Source organism: Scyliorhinus torazame, chromosome 6, assembly GCF_047496885.1.
Source record: "Scyliorhinus torazame isolate Kashiwa2021f chromosome 6, sScyTor2.1, whole genome shotgun sequence".
In the NCBI taxonomy this organism is placed as follows: Eukaryota; Metazoa; Chordata; class Chondrichthyes; order Carcharhiniformes; family Scyliorhinidae; genus Scyliorhinus; species Scyliorhinus torazame.
The window spans coordinates 314,547,841-314,561,334 of record NC_092712.1 but is presented as its reverse complement, the minus strand read 5'-3'; the positions used below and the strand labels follow the sequence as shown (position 1 = coordinate 314,561,334).

The 13,494-nt window shown below is 47.6% G+C and overlaps 2 protein-coding genes across 2 annotated transcripts in view; one reads left to right on the top strand and one right to left on the bottom strand.

Moving 5' to 3' along the window:
- Nucleotides 1-935: 935 nt before the first annotated feature.
- hscb (HscB mitochondrial iron-sulfur cluster cochaperone) lies at nucleotides 936-1,731 on the bottom strand. The gene has a single exon (XM_072510107.1). The coding sequence runs from the start codon at nucleotides 1,716-1,718 to the stop codon at nucleotides 936-938; it is 783 nt and encodes a 260-aa protein (XP_072366208.1). The 5' UTR covers nucleotides 1,719-1,731.
- A 1,774-nt stretch (nucleotides 1,732-3,505) lies between these two features.
- Nucleotides 3,506-13,494, top strand: part of nek11 (NIMA-related kinase 11) — a 476,774-nt gene continuing 466,785 nt past the window's right edge. Inside the window, exons 1-2 of the mRNA XM_072510106.1 lie at nucleotides 3,506-4,943; nucleotides 8,624-8,879. Of these exons, the coding sequence (XP_072366207.1) occupies nucleotides 8,713-8,879 (167 nt within the window). The 5' untranslated portion in view covers nucleotides 3,506-4,943; nucleotides 8,624-8,712. The remainder of the gene's footprint in view (nucleotides 4,944-8,623; nucleotides 8,880-13,494) is intronic.

Sequence of the window (13,494 nt, the reverse complement as noted above, 5' to 3'; positions counted from 1 at the left end):
CCCGGGGCGGGGGTCTGAATCCCCCCGGGGCGGGGGTGGGGGTCTGAATCCCCCCGGGGCGGGGGTGGGGGTCTGAATCCCCCCGGGGCGGGGGTGGGGGTCTGAATCCCCCCGGGGCGGGGGTGGGGGTCTGAATCCCCCCGGGGCGGGGGTGGGGGTCTGAATCCCCCCGGGGCGGGGGTGGGGGTCTGAATCCCCCCGGGGCGGGGGTGGGGGTCTGAATCCCCCCGGGGCGGGGGTGGGGGTCTGAATCCCCCCGGGGCGGGGGTGGGGGTCTGAATCCCCCCGGGGCGGGGGTGGGGGTCTGAATCCCCCCGGGGCGGGGGTGGGGGTCTGAATCCCCCCGGGGCGGGGGTGGGGGTCTGAATCCCCCCGGGGCGGGGGTGGGGGTCTGAATCCCCCCGGGGCGGGGGTGGGGGTCTGAATCCCCCCGGGGCGGGGGTCTGAATCCCCCCGGGGCGGGGGTCTGAATCCCCCCGGGGCGGGGGTCTGAATCCCCCCGGGGCGGGGGTGGGGGTCTGAATCCCCCCGGGGCGGGGGTGGGGGTCTGAATCCCCCCGGGGCGGGGGGTGGGGGTCTGAATCCCCCCGGGGCGGGGGTGGGGGTCTGAATCCCCCCGGGGCGGGGGTGGGGGTCTGAATCCCCCCGGGGCGGGGGTGGGGGTCTGAATCCCCCCGGGGCGGGGGTGGGGGTCTGAATCCCCCCGGGGCGGGGGTGGGGGTCTGAATCCCCCCGGGGCGGGGGTGGGGGTCTGAATCCCCCCGGGGCGGGGGTGGGGGTCTGAATCCCCCCGGGGCGGGGGTGGGGGTCTGAATCCCCCCGGGGCGGGGGTGGGGGTCCGAGTCCCCCCGGGGCGGGGGTCTGAATCCCCCCGGGGCGGGGGTGAGGTGTTCGAGTCCCCCCGGGGCGGGAACCCCGCTCGCTCTCCCTCACCGTCAGCGGGGCAGCAGCCGCTCCTTCACCCGCTCGCTGAGGCTGCTCCAAAATCGCATCTGGCGGAGCAGCGGGCGGGTTTCCCGCGGGCGGCCCTGCTCGAAAGCCTGGGCCACCAGCTCGGTCAGCTCCCGGAGCCGGGCCTCCACCTCCTCGGCCACCCGGCCGATGTCCTCCGGGCCGCGGGCCTCCTCCAGCTGCTCGTTGAGGCGGAGGACGACGGCCAGGAAGGCGGGGTCGCCGGCGGGAAGCTCGCCGCCCGCCTCCTCGGGCTGGGCCTCGGCCGGCAGCTCCAGCCGCAGCAGGTAGAGGCCCCGGGACAGCGGGCGGAGCAGGGTGCCGTAAGCCTCGTTCACCAGCGCCGACTGCTCCTCGGAGAAGCGGCGCTCGGCCTCGGCGCTGCGGCTGAAGTTGTCGGGGTGCAGGACGCGCTGGAGGCGGCGCTGGCTGCGGGACAGCCGCTCGGCCGACAGGCGGAAGCGGCGCGGGAGGCCCAGCAGCTGGAAGTAGTCGCGGCGCCGGTCAGCCGGCTGCAAGGCCCGGCAGGAGGAGCAGAAAAAGCCCGGGGCCTCCAGCGGCGCCGCCCCGCACCGCCAGCAGCCACCGGCCCCGGTACACAGCCCGCGGAGCCCGGCCCAGCGCACACTCCCGCCGGGCGGGAACCCCGCCGGGGGCGGCTGGATCAGCGGGATTCCCGCCCAGGGCCGCCGGGCCAGCGGGATTCCCGCCACGAGCCGCCAGGCGGCGGTTGGACCCGCGCACGAGGACAGCCCGCGGAGCATCATTCAAACCAGCCAATCAGCGGTGCCCAGACACGTCACTGATCGCCAACGTCAGTTCCGGGCTATCCCCCACCCCTTCCTGTCTGAGTTACTTTGTAGGGGGTGTTGGTCTTGTTGTGATTTATCTGCAAAGGTTTCCCACTGTCCAATCAACCCCGGGCATTGTTATTGTCTGGGCTCAATCAACCTTAACCAGCTCTCCCTCTGCAATTGGCTTTGTTTAAGATTGCTGTTTTTGTTGAGGTACATCACCCTCAAATTTAACATTAATACTCCTCCAGCCTGCTGTTCTGAAGGCCGGAGACTTGTTTTAGTCGGGTTCATCGGGAAAGGCGGCATGATGCTGAACAGAGCTGAAAACAGGAAAACAAACAAATGAAGCAACAAAGAGTGACTGCTGCACAATGTTGATTTTGCAGTTTCCGCTGAAAAGTCAAAAAGTTAACTCTGATTCTTTCTGCACAAATGCTGCCAGGCCTACTCAGCATTCCCTTCCATTTCTATGATAATGTTATTTTAATGTGGGGAATGAAATCAGCACCTCTCAGTGTCCAGCCTGCAAGGAAAACCAAATTACTTGTCGGCCAGCAAATGTGGCACTTGTTTCTTAGAATTTACAGTGCAGAAGGAGGCCATTCGCCCATCGAGTCTGCATCGGCCCTTGGAAAGACCACCCTACTTAAATCCACACCTATCCCAGTAACCCCACCTAACCTTTTTTCTTGACGCTAATGGCAATTTGGCAATCCACCTAACCTGCACATCTTTGGACTGTGGGAGGAATAATAATAATAATCTTTATTGTCACAAATAGGCTTGCATTAACACGGCAATGAAGTTACTGTGAAAAGCCCCTAGCCGCCACATTCCGGCGCCTGTTCGGGTACACAGGGAGAATTCAGAATGTCCAAATTACCTAACAAGCACGTCTTTTGGGACTCGTTGGAGGAAAGCAGAGCATCTGGAGAAAACCCCCGCAGACACGGGGAGAATGTGCAGACTCCGCACAGGCAGTGACCCAAGCCGGGAATCGAACCTGGGCCCCTGGCACTATGAATCAAGTGCTAATCACTGTGCTACTGTGCCGCTGTAGAATGTTCCAGTTGGACCTGCAATTAAAATAAAGGAGCTAGGGATTCGCATTTATCAGCTCAAAATGTAAAGTTTTAAAAATGCTGTTTAAAGAAAAAAGGACCTGCAGAAAGTCCCATCAATCCCTGGAGTCGGTAAAAAGATATTAAAAAAACACATTGTGAAACAGTATTGAGGAGACCAGTGCACAGACAGATGTAAGGTGAAGATTGTGGTGATGAAAGGTTGAGTTTGATATAATGTCAATAACTAATCTAACCACGTGATGTTAAATGCAAACTGTGTGAAAGTTGCATTACTGATCTCAACAATTCGAGGTTCTAAATTCTCTCCATCTACAGCGATCAAGAGTTTTAAACAAAAAGCAACAAGTCTTACCAAGCACACAGCCTTTCACACAATGAAAAACCCCTTATCCTTGGCAGTATCAGGTCCAGAAAGGCAAATACTCAAGACAACAGTTCTGACTAAGAACAGCCCAACACTTTTCTATAGATTCAAATGTGGAGATTTTGAATGAGTTATCATTCATGAATACAACGTGAAAGAAATATATATATCTATAATGTACATGAAAAATTAGAGGTTCAATTTTAAAAAGTCGCTATATATATATATATATACTTATATATTCACATGTGTACATATTCATTCACACATACATATGTACACATATACATCCATATATACACACACATATATACATTTTAATAGACGGCATGGTCAGATGAGCAGAACAATGGCAAATGGAATTTAACCCTGAAAAGTGTGAGGTGGTGCATTTTAGGGGGATTAACAAGGCAAGGGAATATCGAATGAACAGTAGGACACTAGGATGCACAGAGGACCTTGGGTGCATGTCCAAAGATCCCTGAAGGCAGCAGTACAGGTAGATAAGGTGATTAAGAAGACATATGGAATATAAGAGCCGGGAGGTTTTAATGGAGCTGTATAAAATGTTAATTAGGCACAGCTAGAGTAGTGTGTGCAGTTCTGGTCGCCACACAATAGGAAGGATGTGACCGCACTAGAAGGGATACAGAGGAGATTCACCAGAATGCTTCCAGGGCTGGAGCATTTCAGCTATGAGGGCTGGGCTGTTTGTTGTCCTTAGAGCACGGAAGACCGGTGAGGGGGAACCTGAATAAGGTGTACAAAATTATGAGGGACATAGAAAGGGTAGATAGGAAGAAAACATTCCCCTTAGTGCAGGGGTCAACAACCAGGGGCACAGATTTAAGGTAAGCAGCAGGAGGTTTTAGAGGGGATCTGAGGAGAAACATTTTCACCCAGACAATGGTGGAAATCTGGAACTCACTGCCTGTAAGATGATAGAGGCGGGAACCCTCACAACATTTAAGAAGCATTTAGATGAGCACTTGAAATGCCACAGCATACAAGGCTACGGACCAAGTGCTGAAAAATTGAATTAGAATAGATAGGTATTTGATGACCGGCACAGACACAATGGGCTGAAGGGCCTCTTTCTGGGCTGTTAAACTATATTACTCTACATGGAAAATCGAGGTTCAGTTAAAAGTGGCTTTTACATATATATATGTGTGTAAACCTATGTATATACAATTTAAAATGTTGCTTCTATATTTAGGGGGGAAATTGTAGAGTTAGAATGTCTGGGCATAAATATTTTTGTCAGTATCCAGGATTAATTTGATCAAGATCAAACATGCCATCAGTGGAATTTCAAAGAGAAATTGCCAATGTTGGACAGCCTCTATTGAAGGAATCCAGGCAGTAAAGGACAATGCTGAAGCTGTTTCCGGTTCACACCGGATGTGTGGTCGCCATTGCAGTGACGTCAGTGTGAAAGTGGTCTATCTGTTTATATGGGAGGGGCGATCCCGGCATGCAATGAGCCGTTGCCAAGCACCCAGGACGCTCGACCCGCCCCGGGGATCTGCTAGCTGGTAAACAAGGTGCAGCGAATAAATAAGCACATTGCATTAAATCTACCGCATATAATTTATTGCATAATACGGTTGCACAGAATTCATTGCATTAACTCTATTGCATAGATATAAAAATAGATATACAGTTAAGTTATTTGATTGCAATTGTTAATGTGAAGAAGGAGCCCAGTTCCTCACTGTATCCCTTTATCTGTTACCTGGGCAGGTGAGTGTGGCACGTGTTGTCTGGCTTTGTGGAAGAACTTTTTGCAGACTTTGCATGACCTTATTGGCAACAGAGCAACTTTCATTTAACTTCTTTAATTTCTCACGGGTTGGCTTTGGGACCCTGTGATGTTCTTCCCGCCCGTCGGCCTCAACTAAACTTATTAAACAAAATATCTTTGCATCATGTATGAAGTTGCTATAGTTCGCAATGCAGCTTAATCCCTTATGTGCTTAGAAATCAGAAATGGGGAATCCTGTTTGCATGGGTCTCACCCCCACAACCCAAAAAGATGTGCAACGTAGGTGGATTGGCCACTCTAAACTGTCCGTTAATGGGAAAAAAAGAATTGGACACTTTAAATTTCTAAAAGAAAATGGGGAAACTTCTATCGACACACCTACTTTGTCTCTTTGCCACTGTTGCAATTGTGCGATTTATAACCAGCCTGTTTTGATAAATGTATTCCCCCCACATCCCGCATTAATTTGGAACTATCACATGTCATGAAATGCAGATAATGATATACAGGCAGGCACAGAGCTAATGAACACAGAGAACAGGACATGACCAATGAGCAGGCAGGACACTCAGGGGTGGTCACTCACTATAAAAGGCATGAGGCACTCACACTCCGCCTCTTTTCACTGATGAACATCTGCAGAGTGAGTCAGGATGTATGTACAGTATCACACCTCCAGCACGTGGCTGAGAGCTAGTCTGGTTCAGTCAGACAGAGTAACCACACTTAGGTTAGCAGAGTCGAACTCACAGAGAACTGTGCTACTGGTTCAATAAATCAGATTACACTAACTTCAAAGTCTGGAGTATCTTTTGGTTAAAGCAGCATCCAGTTGCAGCCTGTGTTATCCCAGAGTACATAACACATCATGGTACCGGATATTAAAGGGATAATGGGCAAAGGTGGATATATTCAGTTGGATCACGGATCAGCCATGAATGCATTGTAGGATGGGGCAGGCTTCAAGGGGCTAAATGGCCTCCTCATGTTCCTATGATATATAATTGGTTGGCCTTTAGAACTTAGAGGTATCGTACAGGAACAGGGTTTGTTATCAGCCTACGAGAATGTTACCAGTGAGGTCCCATTGGGGTATGTTTCTTTTGTTTATTATCATCAGCACGGTAGCATTGTGGATAGCACAATTGCTTCACAGCTCCAGGGTCCCAGGTTCGATTCTGGCTTGGGGCACTGTCTGTCTGAGTCTGCACATCCTCCCAGTGTGTGCGTGTGTTTCCTCCGGGTGCTCCGGTTTCCTCCCACATTCCAAAGATGTGCAGGTTAGGTGGATTGGCCATGCTAAATTGCCCGTAGTGTCCAAAAATTGCCCTTAGTGTTGGGTGGGGTTACTGGGTTATGGGGATGGGGTGTAGGTGTTGACCTTGGGTAGGGTGCTCTTTACAAGAGCCGGTGCAGACTCGATGGGCCGAATGGCCTCCTTCTGCACTGTAAATTCTATGATAAAAAAAAGATTTGGAGGAGTGACAAAAATGGAAATCGAAAAGGAACACAGGAAATAATGGAAATACTCAGCAGGTCGGGCAGCATCAGTGGAGTGAGAAACAGAGGTAACGTTTCAATTCAGTGACCCATCATCAGAAACAGTTAATAGAAAATTGTCTAGCACAAATCATCCTGGCACTTTTTAAAAAAAATGTAGATTACCCAATTCATTATTTGCAATTAAGGGGCAATTTCGCGTGTTCAATCCGCCTACCCTGCACATCTTTGGGTTGTGGGGCTGAAACCCACGCAGACATGGGGAGAATGTGCAAACTCCACATGGACAGTGGCCCAGAGCCGGGATCGAACCTGGGACCTCGGCGCCGTGAGGCAGCAGTGCTAACCACTGAGCCACCCTGCTGACATCCTGACACATCTTAATAACTGGCTGGTTCGCACGCTTGCAGTGCAGTGTCTCCACGGTTGTTCTCCAGTTGTAACACATGTAGTGCTTAACCATCAGAAACTATCCTGAACTGCAAATCAGCTTAGGAGGGGGAGGGAATTATGCGCAGGAGAGGATTTGGAGGGGGTCATGAAGAATGGGCTGAGGTTTATGCTCACCAGCTTGCGATTTGACGCCGATTCACAATAAAGGACGAAAAACCACTGACTGCCGATGGGAAAGCCTAGCGAAAACAGTTGGGAGATGCTCTGACTGAATTTTCTGATAGCAGTTTTTTATAGAATTTACAGTGCAGAAGGAGGCCAATCGGCCCATCGAGTCTGGACCGGCTCTTGGAAAGAGCTCCCCACTTAAACCCCCACCTCCACCCTATTCCTGTGACCCAACCTAACCTTTTTGGACACTAAGGGCAATTTAGCATGGCCAATCCATCTAACCTGCAAATCTTTGGACTGTGGGAGGAAACTCCAGAGCACCCAGAGGAAACCCACAGGGAGAACATGCAGACTCTGCACAGACAGTGACCCAAGCCGGGAGGCTTATGCTGGTAGATCCTATGTCTGAGTGGATTTCCTCCGGGTGCTCCGGTTTCCTCCCACAAGTCCCGAAAGACGTGCTTGTTACTTGGACATTCTGAATTCTCCCTCCGTGTACCCGAACCGGTGCCAGAGTGTGGCTACTTGGGAATTTGCACAGTGTTAATGTAAGCCTACTTCTGACATTAATAAAGATTATTATTAGATTAGTAGAATGCTTAATGGTAGTTGCATCGAGCCTGTATTAATAAACAATAGCAATGAGTGTTTAGGGGGTAAATTGATGAATAAATATGCCAGAAATCTACTTCTCTCTTTTCAAAAGAATGGTTGGCATTTGAAATGAAACAGCAGGTTGATTTGTCTCCCCCCAAAATAACAAAGAATCCCTACAGTGCACGGTGGCGCAGTGGCTAGCACTGCTGCCTCACGGCGCCGAGTACCCGGACTTAATCCCGGTCTCAGATCACTTTCCATGTGGAGTTTACACATTCTCCCCATGCCTGCGTGGGTCTCACCCCCACGACCCAAAAAGATGTGCAGGGTAGGTGGATTGGCCATGCTAAATTGACCCTTAATTGGAAAAAAGAACTGCGAACTCTAAATTTATTTAAAAAAGAGAATCCCTACAGTGCAGAAGGAGGCCATTCGACCCATCGAGTCCGCACCGAACCTCTGAAAGAGCACCCTATCCCCGCTACACCATAACCTGCACATCTTTGGACAGTAAGGGGCAATTTAGCATAGCCTAATCCACCTAACTGCATGTCTTTAGACTGTGGGAGGAGAACGTGCAAACTCCACACAGTCACCTGAAGCTGGAATTGAACCCAGGTCCATGGCGATGTGAGGCAGCAGTGCTAACCATTGTGCCACCATGCCGCCCATACAACTTAAACATCTTGTGATTTAAGAGAATGCTGCATTGAAAGTTGTTGAATATAATTTTGGTTACACTTGTGAAATACACGTACTCATCACTCGTGAACTGTTTAATCTTATTTAGTGATGGAGTCATTGGCACTTTCAATTACTATTTCCTAAACTTTTCTGTCCCTGATTCATAACTAAAAATGGTAATAATTTTCTAGCATTAGATTTTGTATTGTTGCTCTATTAATTTAGCATTTATGTTGATTTTCAAGTCCGTTTTAAGAGTTCGATCCTTTTACTGTGCCAACTGAGTTTTCTTGGCATTTGTTTGTTCCGGCAGGTGTTTGGGTGGCTCTGTATGGGCGAACTTAAAAATAACGCATAGTGGAAGAAAACTGAAAGATAAGCTCAGTGAGAGAGAGGGGGAACATGCCTAAATTCCGAGAAGCCAATAAAAATGTCACAAACACTTCAGCAGCGATCCTCACTGAGTCACTGATCGCAGGAAGATACCAGGTGCAAGAGAAACTCGGGAGAGGAAGTTTCGGGTTGGTTTATCTCGTGCTGGACAAGAAATCTCGAAAAGGAGAAGAGTGGTAAGTTGAAGTCTTATACTTTCAAGAAGTGGTATGGTCACAGTACATGATAATTGGTCATAACGATAACTAAAAAAGATTACTAAGCAGTTATGTGTGTTAGTGTTTATTCTGTTGGAGCCCTCCTAAAATATGCCTTTTATTATTAAACAATCAAAATGAAGCACATCACTAAGGATGAGTGTTTGGTTGTGTTTCCATATCTCCGATTTTCCTTTCCTGTCAACTTGAAGTATATTGATTCTCTATTAGAACCAAATGCTGAGAAGTAGCTGTTATATTCCTTGCCTTTTCCTCCAAGATAGCCAAATATGTAGTGTTGACAAAGAATATACAAGTAAGACATTTTAATCAAAACTAATTGATTTTACACTACTAAACTAAATGAAGTTTGCACACTCTACTGAGTTGCAGATAATAAACTAATGATACTGAATCTGTTGTACAGCATTCAGCATTCTATCTAACTATTAAACTACACTGTGACTTGACCTCGTGCTATGTCTCTACATTTCATTCTCACTCTGTTCTCATCATGTTTTCTTCAGCATCTCCAAGAATTCTTAGAGATTCAGGTTGAGGGTCAGTATTGAACAGGCACCGGAGTGTGGTGACTAGGGGATTTTCACAGCAACTTCATTCATGTAAGCCTACCTGTGACACTAATAAAGAGTATTATTATTATCTTACGGATGTTGGAGCAGGCTCGAGGGACCACGTAGCTTAATCCTGCTCCCCATTCTTAGATTCTTAGACTGACGTATCAAACAATTTCTCCCCCATGTCGTAGGCTTTCCTGGTTATTTTCTAATGATCTGGCTGTGCATTTTCTCATGTGTGACATGGCTTACGTCTGTGTGAGAGAGCAATGCAGCACATTGGAGCATCACTCGTGTTTTGCCTGTGTTCCCAGTTTGTGCCTTTGCTTTGGTGAGTTTCTATCTGAATCAGAGCATGGTGGGCAATAGAGTCTTGGGCAGGATTCTCCCATCCCGCGGCAGAGTGTCCATGCCATCGTAAACACCATTGTGTTTTACGACGGCGTGAACGAGCTGCTGCCAGGAGTAATTCTGGCCCCCACAGACGCAGCGATTTCACTACGGCCGCTCGGCCCATCCCGGGCCGAGAGTCGGCGGCCAGCCGCGTAGAGCGGAGAATCGCGTGCCGGCATGCCGATGTCGGGGTGGCGTGGCCCGGTTCCCGGGCTGAGAGAACCCCTACCCTGGTTTTCCCTGAAGAAGAAAAGTTAAAGGACAATGGTTCTCAGATTATTCCTGTTCATTACTTAATTGCGAATTAGTAATAGTATTGGTCACTTGGCATGAACTGTTATATTTAATATAAATATCTATAATGTATAATATGTATATAAGATTTGTTGATGGTATAAAGCAGATTACCAGTTTCAATACATAATCTAATCATATTTAACAACTTGACATTTGCATTTTGCTACCGAGTAGGTATCTTTGTATGTGCCCGAGTCAGAAGATAAACGTAAAGAAGGTTAAATACTTAGTTTGCTTTCCATCGTTTGATGTTTCAAGTTCCCCAGTAAAATATTAGGATTTGCGGCGTTTTGAAACCAAGTAAATAAACTAGTTAGTGGGAGTAAACGATGTAGCAATATCATTTTTACATTTAGATCCAGTTCATAGGGAGATGGGAGTGGGTTTGTGCTGGCTAAACGTTGAGATAAAACTGATGCTTTCGTCACTTTTTTTAAGGCAAAAACTCGGGCTGGATTTTCTGCCCTTGTTTTCCGGCGGGCAGGAAAGACAAAGGGGGCGGAGAATCCAACAGGAATCCCAAAATGGCATTTATGCAGGCGGGACTTCCCATTGAGGTAGTCCCCGCCCCTCTCCCCGCCAATTATGGAATGGGGTTCCCACTATGAAAGGCGGGAATCCCATTACCATACATTAAAATGTCATTAGCGTACCATCTGTTATGATCCCAGTTGATGTTATAACTGGACGGGACGATCTCAGAATGGAACCCAGGTTCAAATGATCATAACTTCTACTTTTTTAAATAAAATGTGGAGGGACAGAGTCAAAGAGCCGCTAATTAGTTTTAACAACAAGAGAAAAACACTTGTTTAACATGAAAAAGTTGGAGTATTATACAATACCCCTTTACTCCCCCCAGCTAAACAAATACAAATAGATTTAAAGATTAACATGGATTACAAAGTACATCTTAAGATACAATGGCCTCATTAGAAGTCCCTCTTAGCACACAAGATGACTGTGGTCAAATACACAAACTCTGCTCTGAACTCAAGTTAGTGTCTGTGGATTTTTCCTCGGAATTCCCTCCCAGATAATGATCCATGAGAGTTTCAAAACTCCACTCCCAAAAACATGCTTTAAAATCTTCTCATAATAATAATGTTTTCCCTTAGCAGTTTGCATTCCACAATCCATACCAGGTTTTCCAAATGACACTTTTAAACCAAGCTGCCGCTCCACTTTTAACAGCAAATCTAGTTCTGCATATTACACCAACCCATTTGGGATTTCTTTATCTTGACTGCTGTGCAAACTGTTCAGAATTACTTTAATTCTCGATTCCCAGACTGTATTAAAATGGCACTAGAAATTTCAACTACCTCTGAAGTCCGCCATCCCACTTTAAACCTAGTTACTGCAATTGTCTCTTTAACTCATAACACTTTGTTTACTCTTCCTTGAATTCTTCCAAACAATATCTTGGTCTCTGTTCTCTTAACAACACCTGTTTAAACATTCTTACTGTCCCAATTCCCTGGTTATCTGGACTGTAACTTATACTTTGGGAAGCCTGCCGCTTTGCAGCTCCCGTCCTATCCAGTCTTTCTCCTGGCAGAGTTGAGAGATGTTCACTCCCTGAGATACTATCTCCAACTGCTCTGGCTTTCTGTTAAAACCAAGAATAAAGGAAAGCTCTTCCTATGGAAAGTGGCATCTTGTTGCTAAGCAACGACTTACCATGTCTATTTATTCTTCACACAGCCCCCTCTAAGCACAACCACCTTTGTTTTCCTAACATATCTCCCCATGTAACAAATTCCGCCCTCCCCTCCCCCCCCCCCCAAATCCATCAGGGATGCACAGGAAAGTACAGTCCCCAGCGGGGAGAGAGTATCGTGCCAGGGCAACCCCTTGGCACTAAAGGAAAGTTAATACTTTAGTTCACTTTCCATCATAGAATCATAGAATTTACAGTGCAGAAGGAGGACATTCGGCCCATCGTGGCTGCACCGTCCCTTGGAAAGAAAGAACACCCTACTTAAGGTAAGTTAGTACTTAAGCCCATGCCTCCACCCTATCCCAATAACCCCACCTAACCTTTTTGGACACTAAGGGCAATTTAGCATGGCCAGTCCACCTAACCTGCACATCTTTGGGTTGTGGGAGAAAACCGGAGCACCCGGAGGAAACCCACGCAGTCACGGGGAGAACGTGCAGACTCCCCACAGACAGTGACCCAAGACGGGAATCGAACCTGGGACCCTGGAGCTGTGAAGCAACTGTGCTAACCACTGTGCTACCATGCTGCCCGATCACTTGATGATTCAAGTTCTCTGGTAAAATGTTAGGCTTTGAGGCAGTTCGAACATAAGCAAATAAACCAGTTAGTGGGAATAAATAATGCAGCAATATTGTTTATATTTAAATCCAGTTGATGGAGAGATGGGACTAGTTTTGTGCTGGCTAAACGTTGAGATAAAACTGAAATTTCTTTCAAAAGTGAAAAGAAAAATCAACAGAACCTCGTTGAGGATTTCTTTTCAGAATTCTCCCTTGCCATGTAGTGAGGAAATAGCCGCTGGTTTGTGCCAATTATAACTATGCTAAGACATGGGTTCAGTTCCAGAATATTAGATGTGTAGTTAACAATCTTAGCTGTGCTACCATGGAAACATATCAAAGGAAGGTCAGAGGGTGACCAATTAGGGCTTGGGAAGGCAAAATCCTCATTGAAATGTTTTGTTCGAATTAGATTTGAGCTGTATATTTGCTACTCGCCTGCTATGTAAGTGCATTTTATCGGTCTTTAGTGTCAGACGTTTCCCTGCTTGTGTAAAGACATCTAATTGAAAAAAAAACTTAATTAATCTCCAAAGTTACTTACAGAGAATCAAATTACAGTAACCTCAAATCTTAATGAGAAAGTCATTCCTGGGTAAACATTTCCATTCTAAAGTCGGGTTATTTGCATTTAAAAACGAAGTCACATGGGTCCAGTACTTGTGAGTGACAAAATGATTGGCTCAAACCTGGAACCTGACCTGTGCAGAGGAATAGGTTGCAATTAGCTGAAGGTTTTTTAATAAATCATTCCTTATTTTCCTGTGAAACCCTTTCTAAAGCCCCAATGTGGTTCAATGTGAGGCAAAAGAGGGGGAGGTGTGGCGCTGCTAGTCAAGAGCAGTATTACGGTGGCGGAGAGGATGCTAGATGGGGACTCATCTTCCGAGGTAGTATGGGCTGAGGTTAGAAACAGGAAAGGAGAGGTCACCCTGTTGGGAGTCTTCTATAGGCCTCCAAATAGTTCTAGGGATGTAGAGGAAAGGATGGCGAGGATGATCCTGGATAAGAGCGAAAGTAACAGGGTAGTTATTATGGGA